This window comes from Amblyomma americanum, chromosome 2 (genome assembly GCF_052857255.1).
Source record: "Amblyomma americanum isolate KBUSLIRL-KWMA chromosome 2, ASM5285725v1, whole genome shotgun sequence".
NCBI lineage: Eukaryota > Metazoa > Arthropoda > Arachnida > Ixodida > Ixodidae > Amblyomma > Amblyomma americanum.
Genome location: NC_135498.1, coordinates 52,024,851 through 52,051,279, shown reverse-complemented (window position 1 = coordinate 52,051,279; position 26,429 = coordinate 52,024,851). Strand labels below are relative to the sequence as shown.

Below are 26,429 nucleotides of genomic sequence, written 5' to 3'. Positions count from 1 at the left end.
CCATCTTTCGATGGTAGGCAACAACAAAGTTTCTCCGCGGAAGCTCAGACAGGTCAGCTGCTGAGCAATTGCTTGTAAGGCTAGAGCTCATGCCAGATGGCAGTTCCGGGTAGGATCCCACCCCATTCCAGGATCCTGAGTTGGCGGCACTTCCCGACGATGTTGAACCTGGGGTGTCTGGCCGCTCAGGCAGGCCCTCGTTCCCTGCCATTTGTCCCTGGTCAGTGAGAAATAACCATCAGTTATCACAGAGAAGCCTTCCAGTAGTGACAGTTAAAGTGACTAGGGTGCAAGAGTCAGATGGATGATGTCAAATCATGAATGAAGAGATTGTTACTTCTAGCACAGCAATAAAAAAAGTGCAAATTGCACTGCAGTTTCTACACACTGCTGTCAGATAACAGTGTGCTTGAGTGAGGGTGGGCCAAGTTAGGGCAGACAAGAGTAGCACCGAGGAGTGCGATGCTTCCCAAGTAAACTGTTCACACTATTTCGGGTCTCAGGATATTGTTTTCAGGGATTAAATTAACATTTTCTGATGAGAGTGAGACACCACATATCCACTGAGAGTCTTGATACTGCTATAGACATAGACAGGGGCAATGCCACGGTTTAACAAGGGTTTGTTTCACAAAGGGTGACAATTTAAGCCGTGACTAATTTGTTTGGAAGATCTAAAAAAACTTTGGCAACACCTTCGAGGCCGAAATTAGCATCCCAACACACAGTCAAATGCAATCAAAGTGCCATGAGTCATTGCATTCTCATATCAGAGAAGCGCTGAGCTAAGCACTGATAGTGGAAACAATAGCAATATCTGAAAATCATTACTTAGTACAACATACAGTAAAGCCTCATTAATTCGAAGTCATTGGGACAGTGGAAAATATTTGAAGTAACATAGTTTTCGAATTAACAAACCACACATAAGAATGGCATCCAGACAAATTTCATTATGGGAACAAGTGACCTTTATTGGGCCAGCTTTGCGATTACTGTATACTGCTGGGTCAGTGTCGGCGCTTCGTCCCGCCACCGCACTTGTTTTGTATACAAAATTCCAAGGAATAGGCACCATGGTATGTGCGCAACTCTGAGCAGTAAACATGTAACGATTTTATCACAAAAGGCCAGGAGTCAGAAGCCAGTGAAGATAAAAGCAAAAAAAAACAAAAACAAAAAAGAAACAGCACTCCACCTTGCCTTCCACACTTGCCTGCAGCCTGACTAACTAGCGGTAAAGCGAACTGCAAACAGCTCTGCATTTCCAGCTTCCGGCACGACGCATGTCCTGGGGAGTGTCAGAGTAAATGAAAAGTTTGGTCTCGCGCTGCCTACCGCTCGTCTAAAGAAGTCGTGACCACCAGTTAAAACGAGCCGCATAAATGGTGCGCAATTTCAATTTGTCTTTAGCAGAACCGACCTGCAAATGAATGAATGACTTTTTTTTTAGTGACACATGGAGCCTTGTGCGTCCTGCCGGGAATGGGCAGCGGCATGGGGCGTGTACTACACGCCACTCGTCCAAAACTACCTTAGACCCTGCAAATAGGTCGGCTCCACATATATTTCGACCATCCAATCGCTGATCGTAGTTTTTCTGAAGAAAGGTCGACTTATACACAATGGTATTTAAAGTAACCAGATGCTGGCAAATTATCCCTAACCACAGGACACAACCCAAAGAAATGGCGCCGGCTGGCGCTGCACACAGTCAGCAGAATGACTGCGTTGCAGGATGTGCACTGACACCGCTAGGGATGGGAGCTGCTTTGATGACTGTGCCTCCACTAGATGCTGTCTTGACCATGGTAGGGTTGGAGAAGAACAATGAGTGCACGCACCACTGCCTCCAATCCGGCCGTACCTTGACAAACCGTCGAGAGCACATTACTCCGCACATTCACAGCTGCGTTGGAAGTTCGCGTTTTGGCGGTCCCCAAGCTGTACCGTAGACTTTCTTTTTTTGCAGAAAGTACTGGGGCTAGGGCACTTCGCATACCAAGCATTGGAACTGCTCTACAACGCTGCCTCAGAAGCTCCAAGGGACCAAAGCTTCACCGGTTTGCGGTGAAACCGGGACTGAGCATCCCATCCCATCAATTTTCAAATTGGACTGATGCAGGCTGCCACTTCGAATTGCTATCAAAGCCAAATTTACATCATAAAGTTTGGAACCACAGAAATTCTTCGAATTAACAGAGTTCAAATTATCGAGGTCTTAGTGTATCACTGTTAAGGTCCAATTACCTAAAATCATGCAAATGTCAACATTCATTTGGACCATCGTAGCATACTTACACACGCTCTTTGTGCAGCCCTAATTTACTACCTGAATTCATTAAAAAAAAAAATTTAATTTCATATTTTGCGCTCCCTGCTGCGCAAGCACACCAGCATGCACACGGGTGCACGCAGGGCAGGTTTGGGAAGATCGGTGTGACAGCGAAATGTGAGCGACTGGTGTCAAAATTGTTAGTAATTCCTTTGTAAATTGGTTCCGGTAAAAAAAAAAAAAAAAAAGTCAACTGTGCGCAGTTTACCCGGCTCGCTCGTGCCGGTGGTCGTTTCCTGTATGAGTGGCTGCGAGAGCACACTTCCGGTAGCCTCCGGAGCGTACCGTATTTTACTCACGTACTATAACCTGCACCAAAATCTAAAAAAAAAAAAAACGGGTTTAAAATGTGGGGGTGCGGGTTATCTGCAAATTTTTCTTTGGGGGGGGGGGGGGGGGTCAGCTTCACGGCAATGCACGGCGGCCTGCCCGTGCAGTCCACCATCCCAATCATCATTGACTCTTGTCAAGCCGATAGGGGCCAACCATAGCCAAATCCACATTCATAGTCTGTTTATTCTTCCCCACGCCACTGGCCACGTTTTCTACAGCAAGCATTGCTTTGCCTAGTGTCAGGCGCTGTTTCGCGTACTACAGCCCAGTTTTCAATGTTCGCCTGGTTTAAACAAAGCAGGCGAACATTGAAAACTGGGGTGTAGTACGCGAAACCGCCCGACACTAAGCGTCATGAGTTACGCCCTCACACCGATGGGATGCGTGCAAAGGCCCGATATTCCATTGCTGTGCCAGTGGATCATGAATGCGTGGAAAGAGATGCTGGCCCACTTGGTGCGTAAAAGCTTTAAAAAATGTGCCGTCAGTAACATCTTGGATGGTTCTGAGGATGACCAAGTCTTTGAGAGTGGCGATGAAGCCTCGGATGGCAGCAGTGAGAGCAGCGACGATTGAGAATTGGATAACTAGTGACATGGTGGTGGCGGTCGTTTGAATAAATGTTCTGAAAATGAAATGATCACTGAGTGTGCAGTTGTATCTTTGTAGTGCTCATTTTTTTTTTTTTAGGTAAACGTGAGAGTTATATGAGAGGTTTTTTTTTTTCCGTGGAGTTCAAAGTTAGGGGTGCGGGTTATACACGAGTAAATACAATACGTTGTGCCAGAATTCTAAACTACCGAACCGTTGGCTGATCTCTTTGCCGCTACTCAGCCGGGCCCATGCAAGGCTGCTGCTTTGTCGCCTTGTTATCTCCAGCCTTTGACAGCTGGCTTTGCGAATGATATGGGTCTGGGGTGGGCAAGAAAGGGAGGAGGGGCTACAAGCCGATTTTGATTTCGACAACTTTTTTTTTTTGTTTTGACCAGTGAGGGGCGTGAGTTGCGGGGTCGACTCATACATGGCAATATGTCGTGCACACTGCTCGTTACGACCTTTGTAGAGTCTTTTAGGATGTGTTCATGAAATTTGCGCACCCCCTTTTTGAAACTTTAATTTCAGGAAAATCCATAATGCGATATTATGGAAAGTCCACAGTGCACAATTTAAGCACCACTGGCGCATATGAATACTGCCTAAGTTGTATGTGATAAGCTTGCTTTTCCTGCTCCTCTGACATAGTGTGCCTCTAACTTGAACAATGGCACCTGCACCAGTGACTGCATGTGTATATATACCTTGTTGTGCTCCACAACAAACTCAATCTGCACAAACCTTTTTATGCTCAAATCCTGGAATCTTTCAGAGCGTAAGAGAGCTAAAAACTGTCCTGTGACCAACATTTGCAAATGCTCTCACGTTTTTATTTCAGCAGTTCTGTGAAGCCCCAAGGAACCTGGCATGCTATATGTGCTACTAACTAGTGATAAAGAAAGGAGTCTGCATAAAAGAACTCAATGAACACAAAGTTTTCCAAGGTTTTGTGTAACACAGGAACCTTAGCAAAATTTGTCACAACCAGTCAGACTTAATATCAAACAGAGCTTAATAAGAGACGCCACAGTGTCGGAAAAAACAGGCAGCAACATCAACAGCAGTGGCAACACGAAAGGCAAGAAAGAAAGAATAAAAAAAAAGGATGAGCAGCAGCCACGGCAGCAGCGGCAGCAAGTGGGGGGGCAGCAGGTGACGGACACCAAACTGATGGCCACAAAAGTGAACGTGAGGAGCACCACTATGCACACTTGAGGTACGTATGCAAGGAAGGTGCGCACGCACAGAGGGGATTGGCTGTTGCGCACAGACACGCACACGGACACATGGGTGAGCCTTGGCGCGCGCTGTGTCTCGAGGCTGCACTTACGACCCTGCTTACGGCCCCACGGGGGCCACACCGGCTGCCACCCCGTCTGCTGCAGCAAAAGAACGTTGCGGTGGTGGTCACCTGGCAGGAGGAGGGGGCCTCTCCGGCACCCGCCACCGAGCCCAGCTCCATGGGCGACCCACACAGCCCCAGGCCATCACCCGACGGAACACTGCCATTCACCAGCGGCTTGCTGCTGTGCGGGCCGTTCACACCTGCACCACAATGCGGCACATGCACTAGTATCAAGCTTCTCCACCCTTTGTGTCCAATGAGCAAGTGCACCAACGAGATTTCCAAGTGATGAAGACAACCCCAATTGACGTCCACTACAGTCGAACCCAACAATAACGAAAGCCCTCAAGAACGAAATTTTTGCGGCAACAAAAAATTGTGGCGCCCCCAGCAAACTTCCATAGAGTTCAATGCATTTGCTCCCTCTCAACAGCGAAGAGTTTTTAAAATGCAGTCCCGAATTAACGAAAGTTTGAGGTAGTGATCTGCAACATTTTGTAGCGATAGCTACATTACGCTAGCATTTCAAGCCTTCAGCGTGGCGGCGCCGCCACGGTCACGTGGTGCGGAGCAGTTGCCGGCGGCGCACCGCGCCGGTGAAACCGAGTGGAATGACTCCACGTCCAGGGACGAAGATGAAGAAGGAACACCCAGCGAAGCGGAGCGGCGAAAGACTGACTTTGCAATTTGACTGAGCGAGTTCCACTCGACCAGCTGTAGCTATCGAGTCACTCCAAGTTTAACCAGAGCTAAACCACAGCCATTTTTTTTTCTGCACATCAGCCAGTTGGGAACAGAGAAGTGGCAAAGCTGCAGCAGCACACTCATCCGACAAGTCGGGGCCATTCATTTCTGCCAACAAGCACCGGCACGGCCATTGCTGTTTACTTTCTGCCAGTTCGGTAATGATGATCATAGCAACGAGATTTTTTTTTTTTGTTCACTGAAAGCGGGTTTTCGCTTGCCCATCTGTTGGCAACTACGCACGCACGTGACGTTTCACGTGACGACACCGCCGGCCAACCGGGGAAGCATCTAGGCAGAACAACGAACCCTTGTTTTTCTTTTTGCTACCACGCCTCGTGCAGGCCGAATTCGCCCGTGACTTGCTGGTGTCCAGTGTTTTTTTTTTTTTTTTGGCCTGTCGGAAATATGCTGCCTCCTGTTAAAAGAGCAAGTTTTCGTCATCCACGACTTTCTGTTGAAAGTATAATCAACAGGGAGAGTTTTTAGCCCTTTAAAGCAGCGAAGCCTCGCTGCTTTGCCTATAACTAGCAAGCGGCACCGTTCCGTGCCAGTCGCGTTTGCGCACACCAACACCGTCACTCTTTCCTTGCTTCTCTTCCCGCCTGAACACGTGTCGCCTTTGTAACTGACAGTCTTGTTCGGCAGCAACTTAAAGCGCGGTTTCATCTGCATTGAACACATCGCTGAGCGAGTAATCGGCAAGGTAGTCCTTTAGTTGACCTGCTGCAACGGCTTGCGCCGGAGCCACCGTGGCCGGAGCATAGGCGGCGCCCGCGGTAGGGTGGCTACCCGCGTGACCGCGCGTCAGCCAAAAATAGACAAGCCAATGCTTCGACGCTCCGGCAGCGAAAACCTGCTACGGCATGCACCGGAGGGTTGGTTCGGGCAACGAAATTCACGTCTCACCTCGTGCGTGCTGACATGCGTGCTGGCTTACTTTTTTTCTCATCAATCTGCATTTTTTAAAATTTTCAGCGCATTGTATTTGCTACGAGGTGACTTCTATATGCGAGGAGTAATGCCAGCCATCGGCGCCTAGTTCGAATTAACCGACGTGGATACCGGCATATTCTAATTATCGGGAGTTTTGACCCATTGAAATACACAGGGCTTTGCCGGGACCCGGCCGTCAGTTCTAATTAACCGGAAGTTCGAATTAAGCGATATCGAATTAACGAGGTTTTACTGTACACACTTTTATTCGCATTTCTGAAGCGACAACTTTAAAACGCTATAACTTAAGTTCTATGATAGGCAGGAAGACAATTTTACCCTCTTTGCATTCCTTAGTATCAAGAGAACCCAATGGCATACATACCATCAAGTTTTCTGCAGCAAATTTTTTTCAAAACTCTTCACAACATACATGCATAAAAATTACATAAGTGCCCAAGTAATTGTTTTACATGAAATTAAATGACATATTTAGAATCGGCACATAAAAATACATGTTCCCTGAAGGTTTCTTAACTGTGACTTCATTAATAAAATTTTTTTTGTCAAGACCAGGCTCCCCCATTAAGGTGAGCGCCGCCAGATGGCTAAGCCGATTTAAAGCACGGCACTGCATCGTCGTCAAGGTGTTTTCGGGGGAGTATGCAAGCGTCGACGCTGAAGCAGCATCGTCCTGGGTGCAGAAAAGTTACGAAAGCATAATGGACGAATACGAGCCTTCCGAAATTTATCATGCGGATGAAACTGGTGTTTTCTATGAAATGTTGCCATCGAAAATGCTCGACCTGAAGGGACAAAAATGCCATGGCGGCAAGCTGAGCAAAAAGCGGGTGACCATTCTTTTGTGCTCAAACATGGACGGATCCGACAAGTGTCCCCTCCTCGTGATCGGCCGGAGCAAGGCGTCACGGTGCTTTAAAGGTAACCGAAGGCTTCCGGTCGAGTACACTGCTAGCCAGAAAGCTTGGATGACGCGCGCAATATTCTCCAGCTGGCTGGAAGCCTTTGATGCAGATATGCAGAAGCAGGGCAGATCAGTCTGCCTTTTTTTGGATAACTGCAGTGCCCACCACATCGAAGACGTTGTCATGACGGCGTCCGCTTGATTTTTTTTTCTCCGAACTGCACATCCGTTATTCAACCTCTTGACCAAGGGGTTATTAAGAGAGTCAAGTCTGCGTACCGGGAAAGACTCATCCGGCGGATGTTGTTAAACATCGAAATGAAGCTACTGACGGAAATTGATCTTTTCATGGCACTTGAAATGCGAAATTTCCAGGGTGTGGATTGCTACTTCGGCCACCCTTGTCCAGAACCGCTTCAGGCAAGCCGGTTTCGCAGCTGGTCAGCATGCCTTGGCAGAACCGGAAGCGAGTATCCTGCAAGCAGGTGACGATCTGCAACCACTAACCGAAGCATGGGACGCGCTTCGCAGTGTCGATGCAATGGTGCCAGACGCTGTTGAACTGGATGACTTTTTGTGTGTGGACGCCGTCTTGATTGTGCATGAGGAATTCAGCGATGACGCTATTATCGACAGTGTGCGCAAAGGAAATGAGGACAGTGACGACGAGGATGGTGAAAACCAAGCACAAAGAAGGCAAGTAAGCTCGCGTGATGTGCTTGACGCTTTTGATGTTATCCAGACTTTTCTCGGCGACCACGACGACGACGAAGCTGTGCATAGCTTATCAAGCTGCGAAACTCGAGTCGTGAAGATCCTACACAGCAATGTGAAGCAGAGCAATACAAGAGACCTTTTTCAATAAATTTTGGTTCTGGAAAGTACTGGGTGTGCTTCTTTGTCCATTTTCGTGAGAGCGAAATTCTCGCAAGAAGGAAAAAGTTTTCCTTCCCCGCCGGTTCCGTTATTGAGAGGTTCGACTGCACAGCGAAACCACAGTGCAGCCACAGAGCTGGCAAAGAAACACTGCAAAGTCCCTTCAAATCTCAACAATTGAAAACTAGCTGCACAGGCTTGGAAAACATCCATCGCTTTCCTTTGTAGCCATATGGCAGCTTAGAGCTCCATATCAACCACAATTACCTCCCTTGCTTGAAAGCGGCTCCACTATGAAGAATTCCCTAAAATTTACACAACCCACAATAAATGCTGTCACAAGAACTACCAGTCGGATTTGGTTGGCTCTTATCCTTTGTGTAGCCTGCCTACTTAAATACTGCTGGTGGGCTTTGCTGAAACGCCCTGTAGACAAAGATAGCTGCACATGAACCTCTTGACAAATGAGCACTGCCGTTGCAGGAGACAGAGATGGAGAGAGAGCACTGTACCACAATTTTAGAGCCCTGCTGACACCGTAAGACAATGCCTTAACTCCGACTCTGCAGCAGCCAGCTGTCAGCTCCAACTTGCAGGTGCCATGAAGGATCAGGCACCACTACTCGTCAAATTCTTGTAGCCACTTTTCTATTTATAATTCTTTTCATGTGTGGTACCCGCTTAAAACCCTACAAGTGCCACAAAGCACAGCACAGCCCACATGCAAGGAGAGAACAGCCGCGATAAGAACTGGAACCAATACTCACAAGTGACCACCATCCTCTGGATCTGGGTGAGTGTCTGTGGTTCCCGCACGTGGGGTGCCCCAGTTGAAGCACCACCCTCGTCACTCTCCAGGGGTGGGGCTACTTGGTAGGCGTACAGGCCCACACCACCTGCTGTGGCCTGCACCCGGCGCTCATCCGGCAGCAGGGCACGCACCACGGCACCCCATACTTCGGCCAGAAGCAGCTGCTGTGGGGCCAGCCCACAGAGCGGAGCCAGCTGCTGCTTCACTGCCAGGTACCGCTCGTCCGGGTTCAGCTGCAGACCATACCTGTGGAAAGGGAAAAAAAAAGCAAATGCGTGTCTGTTCTGAGCACTGTTCACTTGGATTAAAGCTTCCATACCAACTGAACTTTAGCCTCGTGATCACTCCAGAATGCAACCACGAACCGCTTTCAAAGTAGGCAGGTTGCCGTTTTGCTTTATTGGCTTCAATGCATTCCTAATAACATCCACATTGACGCCAGCGTCTCTGTACAACAAAGTGAGGTTCTCAGCTGTGCTCTCTAAAATCGGTGCATGAAAGATATTTCCTTCACTCACTTTCACATATGTATATTTCACATTCTAAATGAGGAAAAAATAAAGTACCACACACACCTGATGGGCACGCTGCCATCTAGCCGCACCACGACAACTTCTATGTGCACGCAGCTCTCCATGGGAAGCGGCAGTGAGAGGAAATTGAAGGGGTCGAACCGGACACTGGTGTTGCCGCACACCTTGCAGGTCACTGTCGACTGCAGCTGGCCATGGAACAGGTCCACAACGACCGACCGGTTACGCAATACGTGATTCTCCCAGGCTTCGCGTGCAACTTCATCGTCAGGGCGCCCCGCACTGTCCTTCAGTTCTACGTAAGGCTTGTCCTGGACCCTGTCAAGCAAAATGAAATGAGAAAATAAGAAGAGGAAAAGGGGGGATTTAAAATCCAATGCCTGCCCACCACACAGTAGTAGTACTTGCTGCAGTGAGGTGTCACAATGAAAACCACTGTGGATTTAACTGCATTATCTAGCGTTTCTAAAGCAAACCATTCTAAACACTGCAAGCCTAGTAGGCAAGTACATCAGTCGAAGATTCAAAAAAGCAAGTCACTGCAAATGCACACGAGTTGTTCTAAAACATCTAAGGGCATGCATGGAACTGTCTAAAAATGAAAAATTGAGATTAACAACAAAGAAGCATTCATGGCAGCTGGTGGTTGCAATGAATGCACTGCAGATACAGCAAAAACCTAATAAATTCAGACTTCAAGGGGCCAGGAGAAATGTCCAAATTATCTGAAAGTCCAAATTAAAGAATAACCCTGCAAAATCTGACAAAAACCATTCGCGTAATAGTAAATTTACCGTGTTTACACGATTGTAAGTCTACCTATTTTTACAAAATTTGAAAAAGCGAAGTGGGGAGGAGGTCAACTTGCAATCGAAACCAAAGCATGGCACTATAAATAAAGGAGAGAAACGAGATATCAGGCATGACACAGGGTGGTTACATTTTTGCTACGCAGCTTCGTCGCATCACTCTTGGTGCTGGCCTTGAGCAGCTGCTATGTCAACGCGCAGAACCGGCATCCCCACCCCATGCAAGGCGGCCAATGGCTGCTGTCACTAAGCAGCAAACCCCCTCCCCACATTCTTTACGCCGAAGAAATGAACAACTGCGCGCCGGGCCGCAAGTTTGACGTTCCCAACGGGTAATACAGGTGTGGCAGCTGCAGTGAGGCAAAATTTTCAGCTGTTCCACGCGATTACGTGATGCGGCTGTATGCGAATTGGGGGATTGCGCCGCACGACAACATTAGAATCGCAGCAGTGACCACAATGGCAGCACTAGTGAGGACTATGGCGCAAGAGTAGATGAGTAGTCCAGTGACTAATACATTTTAGTTTCGTAATGTGCCCACGGGCACACCTGCATGCGGCAGCCGATAGCGGCTGGCAATAAGCGGCGGCCACAGGGTAATTAACGCTATCGCATTCTATTGTTAAAGGCCACGCTTAAACGACCTCAAAGCTATTTTTTCTTTTTCTGAAATGTAATATTGGGGCGACTTACAATCGTATAAATATGGTATATTTTTACTGATAATTTTCTGCAGTTCTGACAGCTGCTTTACTGCATGCACACTGTCAGGAATATGAAAACAGAACTGCTGCACAACGACATAGGCCTTAACGGCCCTCTTCACAGTGCGGCGCTGTAACAGTGCAGCCTCCCCACAAGCAGCACTGTGAAGTGTGAAAAGGCTCCACAGCACAAACTATAAATAGTAGGTGATGAGCACGCAGTTTCAGAGCATAAGAAGAATGGAAGGACCATGGCAAAGGAAGCAAGTGAAACATGCAGCAGCCCTAGAACAGAGAGATGCTTTCTGGTGAAAAAAAAAAATAAAAGGCCAGTGACTTGCAAATCAGGTCTAAAACTGCACAAAACTGTACTCCGTGTGCTGGCCGATGCAAGGCAAGGCTGCCATTGCTGGGGTCTGGAGCGAAACTCAGAAAAGAAAATTAAAACTATGTGTTCGCACTATTTTTTGCTGACAGGACCCTCCGAACGTTGTCATGCCTACCAGTGCATTCATATCAGGGGTGTGCGGGTGACATAGCACGAAGCAAGTCAGTAAGCATGTGCAAATGTTCAATAATTCCGTAGTACAGTATTCAGTATTCGATTCGATCTGAATGTTTGGTATTCGAAACCTCGAAGTAGTATTCGTCTCGAGTGAATAACATTTCGGAACTCTTGCTGCGTGTGGTTTCAGTACGGTGAACCTCCTCCAGGATGGCACCGCGGCGTCCGCAACCAAATCTCCGGCTCTGCACTGCGTGCCTGCACTCCCGCACGTATGCCGGAGCCAGTCTGTGCATGCTTGCAGCAACAGACAATTATTTGATGTGAACTCAGCTGCATCAGAGTTAACGAGTGTCCGACACTAGACTTAAATCAGCCTTGACTGGGACCCTGCCAACAGTCCAAATTATCTGAATGTCCTAATTAACGGGGGATAGGATTCCTAGGATTCAAAGGACACAACACGTGGCATGCATAATAGATTGAACATGCACAGTTGCTCCAACCAAAAGCAACAGCTGCTAAGAAGCTTTTATACAAAAGAAAGCAAACCATTATTTTAATTATCTTTTTATGCACACTGGAGACCCATTACATCTGCTGTAGAACAACTTGTGCTACCCTGTGCCAGCCCTATCAGAGTGCCAACTCACCTATTTAAGTCCTCGTGTAGACCATCAAGAAGGAATGCTAAGAGCTCCTGAGAGTCGTGCTGCTGAAAGCCATTGAACCTAGGTGCATACTTCCCAATTGTCCACTGGAAGAGAACCCAATGCCATCATGTGCACACATGCCTGTGCACATATGCTAAAGAGACCGCCTCAATGAAGAAACAAAAGTTCCCAGTCATGGTCAAAAGTCTCCATGTCAACTTAACTGCCACTGGGCACTTCTGAGTGGGACGTACCCCTAGTGCTCCAAACCTATGCTGGGCAAAAAGGTTTCTCATTCACACCCCTCATGAGTGCAAAAGGGTGCTAGAAGAGGCCAATTAAAAGGCTGAATAGAATAGCATAGCAAACATGTGTCTTAAGGACTTCTGACCAAAGCTACCAGACAGGGAGGGCGTGCACTCCACAACTGGTGTCGCGTGTTCATCTTAGTTGCATGCCTAAAGGACAATTTTCCATTATTCAAACAACTCGGAGCCAATGATCTGGTAATGTCAGACATTACAGTGCTTGCAAGCTTACTTTTTGTCCTTATGGCTGCCGACAGCATGCTTCAATAATGAGGATACTCATCTTCACACAGAGTTCCTTTGGAGTTTTTATACTTTCTAGCCTCAGTGACAATACAAAACTAAGTTACAAAAAAAAAACAAGCAACGCTGGGCTGGATTTGAAAAAGCAGTGCCTACACCATGAAAATGCTACCAAGTCAAAAACTGCTTGCTGTGGCCACATCATTGACAGACTGAAGTCACTGCTCTTTTACTGTATTGCTGAGCTTTTAGGCATAGAGGCCAAAATTGACCAAATTCCAGTTATACTGCATTGGACGATATCCAAGTTCAGTTACTTCTGACCAACACAGCAGCATTCTATGAACAACAAACAAAAATGATCTGTTACACTGTATACTGAGTTACATGGCTTCGACATCAATTAAAAAGGTGATGTGCCCACGAAAATTATGAAAACTTGTTGGAGGAAATCAAAGTATTATTTATCCCAGTTCGATTTACTGTACCTACATATGCCTGCATTCTGCTCAACTTGAAAGCACTGCCAAAGGAGTTTCTGAGCAGGACAGTACCACAACGCTGAGTAAGCCAGTAACTCGAAAAAAGCTTACCCTTAGTTTGAGTGGCGCAACTGTTTTGGACGTCCCACTCCAGAGATCGTGAACAAGGTCACCGTAACGTTTGGCAATGTGGCCTTTCATTCCTAAGGGGTTCATCCTGAATGAAACGGACAAAACACCTTGATCAGGTTGGCACAAACAAAAACACAAGAAAGGTGCTGCAACACCATACCCACAAGCACAAAATTGTTGACTCATGGGCTAACTGAAAAATTCAATGTGCATGGGGGTGCTGCCCATACATGACGACTTTCCCCAAATATAGCAGTTTGCTAACAGAACCCTGTGAAAGTTTATTTTCCTTCTTATATATCTGCATTGTGTAACGGCAGCTCTTTAGTGATATTTCAAAAAACGAAGAAAAGAAAACAGCTTATAGGTGAACATCAATCCCTCTACTTCTGCGCTCTGTAGTGTGCAGGATAACTTCGTTCATTCGCCTTCGCTGCCACAGGAACAACAAAGAACCTTTGGCAAAGTGGCAACAGTTAAGCCAAGCACTGACCTGTTCAGTTCATAGAGATGCTTTTCGTTGATAAAATACTGAGTGAGTGGCCTTGTGTTGCTGACACACTGAAGAGCCGCATTCATAAAACAGGTGTTGCCGAGGTTGTTCAGGCCTGTGGCGCCTTTCTCTGTGGGGCCTGAGAGCAAATCAAGAACAGTCTACTGACACCAGAGACATCGCCACGAAACGAGCACGAGATAAAGGGTAGCAAGCAAAATGAAGCTTTTGCATCTACAGAAAGCCACAGTTTAACACCTTGGAGCAGTTTCAAATAACTAACAAGACAAAAGCCTGGAGATCCCGCATCCCAAACAGTGAGATTTATGTGTTCCACAGGGTCACTTCATGCATTCAGCATTACGAAGCACAATTCGGTTTTTAGCCTTTTACACACTGCTATGAAGTGCAGTAGAGTACTATCATATTTTCTACCACGGCAACACAGAGAATTAAAACAAATGATTAAATAGGAAGCAACTGCACTAAACGAATTTCATTTTTTGTCTTGTTTAGTCTACAAGGCAAATACCATGCTCCATCTATGCTATGGAAGCTACAGGCGCGTGCCGCCAGCTTAAAAGCCTATCTCTCTCCCTAGTGAGAGTGCGATAGGCGCCCACTTGTGAAAACCTTGCACCTCGCCCTCGTAGCTTCCACTGCATAGCCACAAAAAGCTGTCTGCAAATATAGCAGTGATTCTAACGTTTCACAAAGCCACTTTCCTGAGCTCTCACAATGATTCCCTTCTGAAATGCCTCCTTCGGAACTTCGGAAGTGTCTTTCGCTTGAAGACAACAGAAGGTGGGAATAATTTCCTTCTATCAGCCATCATGAATAGCATCACCATGTAGCAATCACGCCCAGCACTAATTGTGTAGCGCAATTGCCTTTAGCCAATATATAGGCTAAAAGCATATATATATATATATATATATATATATATATATATGCTAAAAGCATACACACACGCACACGCACGCACACACACACGCACGCGCACACACACACACACATATACAGTAAAACCTCGTTCATACGTTTTTTCTTAATTGCGGGAAAAAACGTATTTACCGGGAAAACGTATGATCCAAACCGCGTGGTTTTGAGAAATGGAGCTGTTGAATGAGGCAAAAAAGAAAAATTTATTGACAATTTCACTTTATAAAAACGCGATTGGCATTCCTTGGCACAAGAGCTGAACAGATCCTATTCCAGTGCTCGCTGAATTCAGTCCGCGTTCGCGCTTTCTTTAGCGCGGAAGAAAATTCGTACCGCATCCGGTCCGTCGACGGTAGTGACGATAGTAACTAAAATCTCTTCCTTGTCATTTTTGGATGCTTCGCCCCCTTTGCTCCCAAGTACTGTGGGAAAGCCACCGCGGCGGCTGATTGTCGCAGCGTTTCTGCTCTTTAAGTTGCGTTTCTCACACCCGGCCCTTTGGTATATAAACGCATCGCTGTAGTTCGTAAAAGCTTCGCCTTCTTTCCCTTATGCACCGCATAGAAACCTCAGCGTTTTTCCTTTTCATATCGCGTCCCCGCATAAACGGCTTTCGTGAATTCTAGCGCGCAGTTTTTAATTTTTTTGTTCCTAGACATGGTTGTGGTGCTTCGCCTCCTTGCACCAAGGCACTGCAGAGAAGCCATCACGGCGGGCTAGTGCCGCAAAAAACACGAGTGCCCTCACGTTCGGCCCACTTGTATGTTTGCACATGTGCGGTTGGTCAATAAACGTATTATACGACCACAATTTGTCAAAATTTTAAACGTATTTACCGGGAAATCGTGTGATCCGGGAACGTATAAACCGGGAAACAAATACACGTAACTCTATGGGGCATTTTTTCTTGCCCTCGATTTTGATCGTATGAACCGGGAAATCGTACGAACCGGGAACGTATCAACGAGGTTCTACTGTATATATATATATATATATATATTGGCTAAAAGCAATTGCGCTACACAATTAGGGCTGGGCAATTGCTTTTAGCCAACACACACACACGCACACACACACATTTCAGATTATAGATTCTTAACTTAGGGAAAGTGGCCCATACATGACTGCAGCCCTTACCCACACATATACAGTATCACATGACTATGCTGCTCGCTATTCTTTATAAAACACTTACCTCTATGATCTACAGTCAAAAATTAGCTGAGTGATCTACGCAGACCAATTTTATGCTAGAAACATTTTAGTACAGCATTTCTAATCATTTGCATTTACATATAAAATGGAGCACCAAGAAGATGTATCCCTAGTTATAAACTAAAAAATACTACTGCATCTAGTTAAAAAAAAAATGAAACAAACGCTACTTACCTTGATTCTTTTGGTCTATTTTGGAGTTAATTATGCAAGACATTTCTTCTGGCCATGTCTGGTCCTTGTTTCTTACTAATAAAAGAAAATGAATGAACAACGTTAGTAACGGCCAACAATTAACACAAAAGTCTGCTAGTAAAATGCTGCACTGTCAAATATCAGGAACATGGAAAAAAATAAAGCGCCCAATAGAACAAACCATTTCTACCAAGTCATCACTATCACCAGACAGACTACCGTATTTACTCGAATCTAGGCAGACCCCGATTCTAAGCCGACCTCCTAAAGTCCGAAGCCAACAAAAAAAAATGATAACTACCTCGAATGTAGGCCGAACAAAAAAGCGAGGACAGCTTTCACAAAATGCAAACAGCATTTATTGGATCTGAACGTGCAGAGCTCATTCAACATCGTCGTCGCTACTAGACTCGTCGCTGTGTTCCTTGTCAGTCACCTTCAAACAGTGCACTATCTTCGGTACCGTCAAGCGCATTAGATATGCTGCACTTTTTAAAGACGTGCACGATCAAAGTACCTTGGATGTCGTCCCACGCTGCAGCTACCCAGCCCGCCAGGTGCGATAGCGATGCACGTTTGATGCGGCCCGTTGCCGTTAGCATGTGGTCTTCGTCAGTCAACCAGTCCGTGTAATATTTCCGCAGGCGATCCTTGAAAGGTTTGTTGATGCAGACATCAAGTGACTGCAACTGGCCCGTCATGCCACCCTACCGGTATGACAGCGAGGTCTGTGTTCGCTTGGGCGAGCGCAGCCTTCACACTGTCGGTCAAGTTCCCACGGTAAGAGTCGACGACAAGAAGCGAAATCTGCCAAAAGGGCTCCTGGACGCCGTCGCCACACAATCTTAATCCACTCTTCCACCATCACACCCGTCATCCACCCCTTCTCATTTGCCCGCACAATTACATTTCTTGGGAAAGTTTCTCGAGCAGGCAGCGTCTTCCTTTCAAATATCATATAAGGAGGGAGTTTATGTCCATTAGCTGTGCAGCACAGCATCACAGTTGCGTGCTGCTTCTCGTAGCCCGCAGAGCGCACCTTCACCTCCTTGGCACCCTTTTCATTCACAGTGTACGCCACTGGCATATCAAAATACAAAGCCGCCTGGTCGACGTAGCCTATTTGCCCAAGGTTGTAGCCTGCCGCTTCTCTCTTTCACAGCACATAGCGCTGAAAAGCTATCAGCTTTTCTTCGAAATCCCTTGGCAGCATCTGGGTGATTGAAGTGCGACGTCGGAGGCTGAAGCTGAAGCACTTCATTAATTTCTGAAGCCAGCCCTGGCTGGCTTTGAAATCCTTTGGCGTTAGGCCTCACTCCGTCGAAAGTTCCCTAGCTTTCGCTTGGAGCACTTCTGTTGTCACTGGAAGGGCAGCTGCTCTCTGCGTCCGAACAAAGTCGTCCAAAACTGTCTCTACTTCGTGGAGACGGCCTTTCTTTGGTCCGCTAAAATCCAATCCTCATTGCAGCGCACGCAAAAAGCTGCTGTCGTTGTACCCTCCAACGACAGACGTTTCTCTCGTCGATACCGAAGTCCCGCCCGGCTTGAAGGTTCGACGATGCCTCTGCGGCTATCACAACTCTTCGCTTGAAAGCGGCACTGTAGTGGCATCTCCTGCTTGGTGCCATCGCGATAACACCACGCTGCACACCGATACGGCCAACACGACACAGGTAAAAATGGCGACCTCGCTTGTTTACGGTTGGCTACTGGCACGGCGAGTAGCGGCTGCGATACTGACTTTTCTAGATGGCGCTAGCTATGCACCATATTTAGCAGTTTCAATGAAAAACTGGCGCGTTTTTTAAAATCCTCGAATCTAAGCCGACCCTAGAGTTTGAAATATGATTATTTGAAAAAAAGACTACTGGCCTAAATTAGAATAAACACGGTAAGTCCAGCTAAGATCAACGGCATTGCCAATTAGTGCTGTTTCGCACTAGCTACTGCCATAACCTACTAACCCATCTTCTAACTCTACTCGTTTGGCTGCACACTGCACTGTTGCCTTTCCTTTGGAATCCATGTAGTAACCAGACAACTTGCATATCCAGCACATGTGGGTGTTCTCTGTGTCGGCTGCGCTTTTGTCTGGCAGGTGGTGCCACCTGTCAATTCATCTGCCAAGCTCACTTCTTTGCAAATGAGTCACAGTCAACAGCAATTTTTCAATGGTTCCGGACAATCCAGGCAACTGCTAGTGTTAAATTGCTGTATATACACCCCAGATCATTTATAATGTAACCGCTTATAATGCTGGAGCACATTATATGCGGCTTTATGTGGCAACCGCTTCGCTTCCCATAAAGTCCAATGTATTGGCATACCACTTAATATGTGGTAGCCTGTAACTGAAGACCGCGTATCACGCGGGTTCTGGAAAGCCTGGCGGCCCGCGCCAGTTACCGGCGGGCGCGAGAAGCGTGCTTTCCAGACTGCGCAATAAGGGGGCAACAGGCAGGGCGGGGGAGCGTTGTCTGTGTGATACAAGGCAAGGCTGAAGGCAGGAGAGAATAGAAAAGAAAAATAGAAGTCGGAAAGCAGGCGTTTTTCCTCTAACTCTCTAATGCGCCTCCATTGGGCACACTGATTGGACAAACCTTGAAAGCACTTGATGGCACGGCCAAACGAGCATACTGGAGCGGCGGGCGCGGCGGCAGGGGCGAGTGCATGACATGATGCTGCAAGCGCTGCTCGTGTCACGTGTGCGTGCGGCAGCATCTTGTCACGCCTGAGCCCATGAGCAAGACGTGTCATCGCGTGTAGTGAAAAGTTGACAATGTGGGCGAGTCAGCTGACAACATGAGCAAGTCTGCCAGCCTCGGCTGTCTTCAGTTCCGATAGCGTCTGCTCCTCCGAAAACAACAAACTCCCGAAACCAAGCAGAGCATTGTGAGGGACGTCGAGAGCGGTTTGAAAAAGGTTACGGTGGCAAAAAAGTATGGTGTCGCCGGCACTACTGTGTCCGCCATTTGGAAGAACAGCGACAAGTTGCGGCAACAGATGCAGGAAGACCCACATCGCTTGCAAGGAAGCGGATTCATGCGTCAAATACAAAGATGTCGCCGCTTTCTTTGAACAGTTTCACGAGGTCCGGGCCCAGAGCGTTCCTGTGAGTGGCTCGATATTGCAAGCCAAGGCCAGGTGCTTTGCAAACATTTTGGGGCATGATGGTTTCAACCCACTGAATGGTTGTATTCAGCGTTTCATGGACTGGCACGAGATAAGCTCGTCGTCGCAGACCCCAACGACGTTGTGTGTGAAATAGCCGCCACAGATGAAGACATCTTGGCAGCGGTGCATGGTCGCGATGAGCCTTTGTCCGAGGATGAGCCCAACGAAGTGAGTGAAAGTGCAGCAGAAGTTATGTGTAAAGACGCGCTCGACTGTTGCAACAAACTGCGCCTCTACTGCGCAGAGAAACGTCAGCAAGCAAGCGCTCAAGTGCCTCACTGTTTTTGAAGCTGAAGCCATTAGCAACACAGTTCAGTCGCAGTGCCAGACTAAAATGACATCGTTCTTTCATTCACTACGACACTTTGACGAAAAGGTCTAATAAACTTCTTTGTTGCCTGTGATTGCAGTGTTGTGCGTCTGATGTGTTGTCAGGTGCACTTTGGAAGGTAGGCTGGCCATTTTGAAAACTCAAATGCATGAAAATGCTATGTTTTGGTTACAATGTGGTACCGCTTATAATGCGGATTTTCCTGACTCCCATGGTATGCGTTATAAGCGGTCTAAGCTGTACTCGCATAATAAACCCACATTTTTCCTAGAAAAGTTGACGTCAATTTGAGGGGAGGGTTCATTACACGGGAAAAAAAAGTTTGAACAGAACAGATTTTTTGGGAGAGGTAAAATTTCATATCATACATCCGCCCAACCATCCTTCCATCCTTTATCAACAAAGGCATGCGCGTTCGTGTCAGACGCGTTCGTGTCACCTGCGTTTAGCATAGTTTAATTCTTCAGGTGTTTGCTGTATCACAGTGTGATCCGACAATTTTGCAATAGCTGGCGGGGCCAGCCAATCACAGCGAGATAAAGCAAACATGCTGAACACCTGCTCTGAAGGTCAGGTGCATGTCTTTTACGAGAGGTTACAAAAACGCGCAAGACGGTTACAAGTATGTAACGCAATTAAGCCTTAGCTGTGGTGAGGAGTTGGGCATTTTTTTTCCTGATCTCACCAGATTGCTCGGGGTTCTGAAGGTACTGCTTCCCTCAGAATTTCAGTGCACAGGATGCTTTATAGTGTTCTGGTTTAAACTGCTACGCTACTCTTCAATGCTCAAGTGCTCGCCGGCTTGCTGAGCATACAGTAGAGCAGCCAGACGCGCAGCACCATGCCAAGCAAGCCAACGCCGCTACCGCTTCCGTAAACAAACGAGTCACGATCTTACTGGTGCACAGCACTATGGCACATTGCTAAGGTCTGCGCTGTGGACAGCACTACAACTGAGGAATGCGCTAAGAGAAGCTAGCAGTTCGGAAGGAAAAAAAAAACTCACTGAGAAAAGTGGGAGACTGGTTCCCTATGCGAGTGGGTTCATTATGCACATATATACAGTACTTCTCAAGCAATGTAGACCAATATGTCACCACGTGTGGATTATTTGAACACAAATAGCCAGCAGTTTGCATACAGGAATTTTTTAAAACCCTCCAGCCAAAGATAGAAGACCCTGTAGACTGAGAGCTTGTCGTACTTTGCTTCCATGAAGTTAAATGCAATCAAATCAAAGACGTTAAGAAAGGAGGAGCTCACCTTCAATGAGAATTTGCTCGCCATCCTCAACCCCAAGCTGCTCCAATGTGAAGCCTTCTTCTTCAAGTGGGGTCAGATTATTCTTGGGAACAAAACCAAGGGTATCAAAGTTAACGCAACATGGCAGAACACAGGTGCAAAAAAAAAAAAAAACTGGTAGAAAAATTGTAATTCTGCACAATCACTGCACTATGATTATAACTTCATGCGTAGCTGTCACCAGTAAACGGTCTTGAAGACATGAGTGTCTTGATGCTTTCAGAAAAAAAAAAAAAAAATTTTTTTTATGTATCTACACGAAATTTTTTGAGCATATTAGAAGCAATATTTTGACCTTTCTTACAAGGTTTCACTGTTATATCTACAGGAACGTACATTTTTCTTCTGAATCTTGTGAAAAGGCTGCAGATTTAAAAAAATGTTGCAGAAGGCTGGATCAAGACTCAATGCGTACCTACTAGCGTGCTACGGATCAAGACATTCTTAAATTTTTTTTTCTTTCGTAAAGCACACACTTGGGTTTTAATTTTTGCTATATACTGTCCATCAACATACCTAAAAAGAGAAAAAATTTCATGCAAGAAACTTAAAATTCACAAATTAGAAAAACAAAGAATGTCTTGACCTGCACTGTGGTCGTACGAGTGCAACAAAACAAACGGAGTCAAAACAGATAACACAGTAGTGAAGAAATCTGCTATGCAAAGTGAGTTTCTAGGAAGAAAACTATAACTGAGAAAAATGCCCACTTTTCAAAAGTTTCCCTGCAATGCACAGCCACAGCAGTTCATGAAACAATTTTTTTTGTGTGCTTCCAGGTCGATTTCAGCAATGACACATTGGGACAGTAAAAACTAGACATACAAGCAGATACAGTCATTAAAAATCAATTTCTTTTGCCATTTTTGGGAGATTTGAAAGCCGCTTCCCCCCCTTCAATCTGCCTCACTGAGCCTGTCAGGAATACTACACAGTAAAAACTTGTTAATCATGATCCTTGTTATTTTAGAAATGAAGGGTAATTCAAACTGCATTGTGTTTCCAGCAGACACCCATGTAAGCCTGTGATGTCGGATGCTCGTTCATTAAAATGCTGCTGGATTCGCACTGGTTATTACCCCTGTTAAACAGGTGCTTTCAACGGCAGTTAAGTTTAATTTCAGTTGAACACAAAGAGTTGTTACACAGCAGAGCGAACTGCCGTCGAGATCTCAATGGCAGTTCAGTTCGGCTGAGGTCGGGGACCACAGCTGAACCAGTCAATGGACCCACACCATCAGCTGACACGGCAGCATTTCCAACTGCCATATCTTCCCAAATCATGCAAAAGGTAGTTGTGCTAATTAGTATAAATCCCAATCCACAGTTTTCACTAATCAAATGAGCATAAACCAGCGAAGCGGCATCAGAAAAACAACCACCAAGTGGTGGCTCAAGACGTGCCTCTACTGGATTGTCTTGGCTCTGTGCAGTGTTCAGTTATGGTGTACTCAAAGCATGAAACATGCGCACAAAATTGTAGTTCAGTAAGTAGGCAATCAACATTTCAAGTTGAAAAAAATGAATACAAAAAAAAAGCTTTTTAAAATTCTTAAATTCCTAGCACAAATCATAATTACGTAACCCAGAGGGTGACCCAAGTTTCATGGTATGTGCCGTGTAACTGCAGCTGACTGCCCTTCACTTCAAAATACCTCCTGCTCACCCTCCCCCTATACAGTCGCCGACCAATTTGTCGGACTCGAAGGGAACCGAAAAATGGTCCAAATAATCGAACAGCCCGAAAAATCCGTGAAGTACAATTAAATCGGCTTAAAAAGGTCACTGATATTACCTTGCGACAAATTTCTCTTGCTGGCGACGATTTGCGCCTGTATATGCACCAAAGTTGTGCTTTCACTATACATGCTAGACAGCAAGGTCACGGCGTTCAGTTGAATACTTGCCGCGCTTCTATGATGGACCTGGCGGCATCGGCAGGGCCATGTTGTCCACAACCAGTGTGCACCACACCGCTCGCCAAACACACGCAAAGATAAGGCACTTTTTGTTCAAAGTGATGGAACCGCCGGACGCAATCACAAAACGGCGAACGGATGTAACTTCGTGAAGATGGAGCGCCACTTGGTCAACGCGGTCGGAGAAACCCAAGTGACGAATGTACCCGGGTTCGAACCCGATCATGGCGGCCGCGTTTCGATGGACGTGAAACGCAAAGGCGCTCGTGTGCTGTGCAATGTCAGTGCACGTTAAAGATCCCCAGGTGGTCGAAATTATTCACCCCCTGCACTACGGCACCTCTTCCTTTCTTCTCTTGGTCCCTCCTTCATCCCTTCCCTTACAGTTCCGGTGTCTGCCCCTATGTGAGACAGATACTGTGCCATTTCCTTTCCCCAAAAACCAATTTTCATTTTCAAACAGCGAATGGCAAACGTACGAGACAAGCGATAACTGCCCTCTATAACGTTGGCGACAAAAGCAAGTTGATGGCGATGACAATCTGACTGCCACCTCAGAGTGGCAGAGATCAGGGGGACCTCTACTGGCAAAAATGAGGTACTGAAAGTATGTCAAGCCAATCCAACTGCAGAGTAAATCCACCTCAATCCAAGATGGCGCCTTTTGCGCTGGCGAAAAGCAGATAAGATGGCAGATTTTGGCTTGCAGACGACTGAACTTTCGGACTTTTAAAGTCCGAAATACCCGTCGCGAATATGTATGCGCTTCTATGGGGTGACTAACGGTGCCTCATCGAAGTCCGAAATATCCTACAAGTCCCAATTATTGGAGTCCGAATTGTCCGTCGGCTACCGTACAGCAAAATAGATTGTTGCCACGAATTTCTGATCCTCTGTACAATCTGGCACAAACTGCAAGCATGGCACGCTCATCAACTGAGCCAGGTAGCAAACCGAGGCCTACCTCATCCTGAAGCTGCCAGAGGCGGGTGTCCTCTGGCCTTAGCCGCAGCCTGGTGCAAAGGAAGTCGAACACCTGACGCAGTGTAGACGTCCTGCTGAAAGACGCCTGGTATGCCAGATACCTCTTGGGACTTGGACTAGGCTGGCCAGGGGCCACACCACCCACTGCATGCAAAAAAAGAGAAAAAAACAGCTCACTAAGGCACAATGTCTGCAAAGCACATGCTTCCACAAAAAGAAGTAGCAATATGGAATCATCACAGCACAGGATCCCTACAGCACACCACGAGGGCTCTTTAAGGGTCTTAAAGGTGCACTCAAGAGGAATCTGAACTCGTCTTTTTACCGCGGGAACTCTATCTGCACGTTCTGTGCATTCTTAGAAACTCCGAATTATTGCCCTGTGTGGCCGATTTCCCTCATTAAATCGGATTAAGCGTCCCAGCTCCCGCCTTTTTTTGAACTCAACGCGGTAGGCAGGCGGAGTCAACCAACGCGTGGAGTGCCTTTCAGCCAGTCCAGTGGCGGCTTTGCTTTTGCTTTTATTTGATTTTTAGGTTTCAGTGAATAAACAGTTTCAGTCACACGCAATGTAGCCACAAATTAGGCCCACAAAAAAAAAAAAAAATACACGTGGACTCTGATTTCGGTGTCACTCTGCCGATAGCGGAGCAGCAAGCCGCCACGGGACTGGTTGACGCGTTGGTTGACTCCTCCTACCTACCGCGTTCAGTTTAAAAAAACGGCAAGAGCCGGGATGTTAAATCTGATTTAATTAGGACAATCGGCCACACAGGACAATAATTCGAAGTTTCAAAGAATGCCCGGAACGTGTAGATAGAGTTCCTGCGGTAAAAAGACGAGTTCAGATTCCTCTTTAGTGCACCTTTAAGTAGGGCAAAAGGCAGCTATGGCTAATTGCTGTGCCTTGCACACGTACCAGACTAGCTTTGCTATCTGTATGGTCAGGAACACTGAAAGAAAATAATAAGGAAAATAGTAAGTTATGCTAGAATGAGAAAAGTACTATGTGGAGCACCTTTGCTCTCCCTCCACCTTTATGTTTTTCTTCTTTGCTCCTTCTGTTGTTGTTCCACTTTCCTCCTTTCCATGCATCAGTTCCAGACCATGATTTCTCTCCATGAGCCCTCCAATGCTTCACGCATTAAAAAAAAAACTTTTCCAATTTGAAATCATGGGCAGCCAGGACTATGAGTTGACCGAAAAGAAAACTGCTTGACCTTTGTGTCAGGCAAGCCCTGCAGAGCCCTAGTGCCCCTGCAAGCTTGCACTACTAAAGCCACTGCACATTGGCTTCATCGCATATTGCTTTTGTTTGCGGCAGAGCTAAGGCTCACCATAGGCAGACGCCACGCTTCCCACCACAGACGTCCAGCTGCTGCTGTTCTGCTGTCGGGGGCCACACTGTGCCGGCTGATGCCGCCACAGGCGCAAGCATAGTGGGTACAGCTCCAACTCTGGTGCGATGCCATGTTTCCCACTGCGGATGCACTGCCGAGGCAGTGCGGGTGAGCCTCCGTACCACTGAAACAGTGCCCGCCAGATGGCCTCAGGCACAGCCTCGAAGTCTCTGCCACGGCTCAGTGGACGCACCAGGCGACCACCTTCACCTGTCAGCACAGCCGCCTGCAAATGCAAATTAACTCTTTCAGGAACTACTTCTTATTCCCGATGGAAACAATTTATTTTTCCCCACCGAAATGCTTATCAGTAGACTACGAATACAAGTTGACCCCCCAAATCGCAGCCCTCACTGTCTAAAAAAAAAAATTGGCTCCAAATGTAAGTTTATGCGCATACCAGATAACAGCAGAAGAAACATATAAAAAGAAAAAGGAAAGATACAGAAAGCACCCTCTGCCGTGATGACAGAAGTTTCACACAGCACAACAAATGCACTAAACACCTTTTACTTGAAGCTAAAGGAAATACAGTAATGTGGTATTCAAATGTGCTAGGATAACTTATATAGAACATGGATAACTTTCTCTCTCACATGTGTATCTGAATGCAGATCTGTCCTCGACCACTTTCTTCAGTCACAAGTACTGGTTATGATCACACACTGACACACCACAGCAACAAAATCACTTCACCTGGAAAACATGCAGCAATCAATAATTGACATGCATCAGTGCACAACAATAAGCACACAATTCTGACACTTCATTTTCCTCTTGTTCAAGAGGATGACTAAGTGAACATTATCAGCAAGAAAAACAAAACAAAAAAAACACTGCAAATGGCTGGTAGTCATAATTTGAGAAGCACAGAATAAACATCGTAAGAATCACTGAACATGCCCATGCACTGACCTTTACAGTGTTGGGGGCAACAAGACCAGAGTTGTCAATTGACGGTGGCCGCTGCACAAAGGCTGGGACAACTTTCCGAGAGACGCTTGGTGAAGGGTTTAATGATGACGGACAGGACGACTCCGGACACTGCATTTCAAATGGCAAGATTGTCAGGCCTTACTGAGCAGTGCAGACCAGAATCATCAGCTGGGCTGCCCTCCCCTGATATTTCATTATAAAGAGACAGATGACACCTAACTGCCGTGCCTGCTCTTTTTACTTTCCATCTAGCTCACACCAAAAAAATG

At 46.6% G+C, this 26,429-nt stretch overlaps 1 protein-coding gene across 4 annotated transcripts in view; it reads right to left on the bottom strand.

Moving 5' to 3' along the window:
* Positions 1–26,429, bottom strand: part of Usp32 (Ubiquitin specific protease 32) — a 58,781-nt gene that overhangs the window by 13,186 nt on the left and 19,166 nt on the right. For 2 of the 4 annotated variants that reach the window (XM_077654321.1, XM_077654322.1), the window contains exons 14-25: positions 26,140–26,268; positions 25,162–25,450; positions 23,805–23,968; positions 20,883–20,964; positions 16,094–16,168; positions 13,763–13,901; positions 13,249–13,354; positions 12,105–12,208; positions 9,475–9,750; positions 8,856–9,145; positions 4,593–4,807; positions 2–217 (exon numbers count right to left, since the gene is read on the bottom strand). In XM_077654321.1, the coding sequence (XP_077510447.1) occupies positions 2–217; positions 4,593–4,807; positions 8,856–9,145; positions 9,475–9,750; positions 12,105–12,208; positions 13,249–13,354; positions 13,763–13,901; positions 16,094–16,168; positions 20,883–20,964; positions 23,805–23,968; positions 25,162–25,450; positions 26,140–26,268 (2,085 nt within the window). The remainder of the gene's footprint in view (position 1; positions 218–4,592; positions 4,808–8,855; positions 9,146–9,474; positions 9,751–12,104; positions 12,209–13,248; positions 13,355–13,762; positions 13,902–16,093; positions 16,169–20,882; positions 20,965–23,804; positions 23,969–25,161; positions 25,451–26,139; positions 26,269–26,429) is intronic. The other 2 variants (XM_077654323.1, XM_077654324.1) reach the window with 1 other exon arrangement.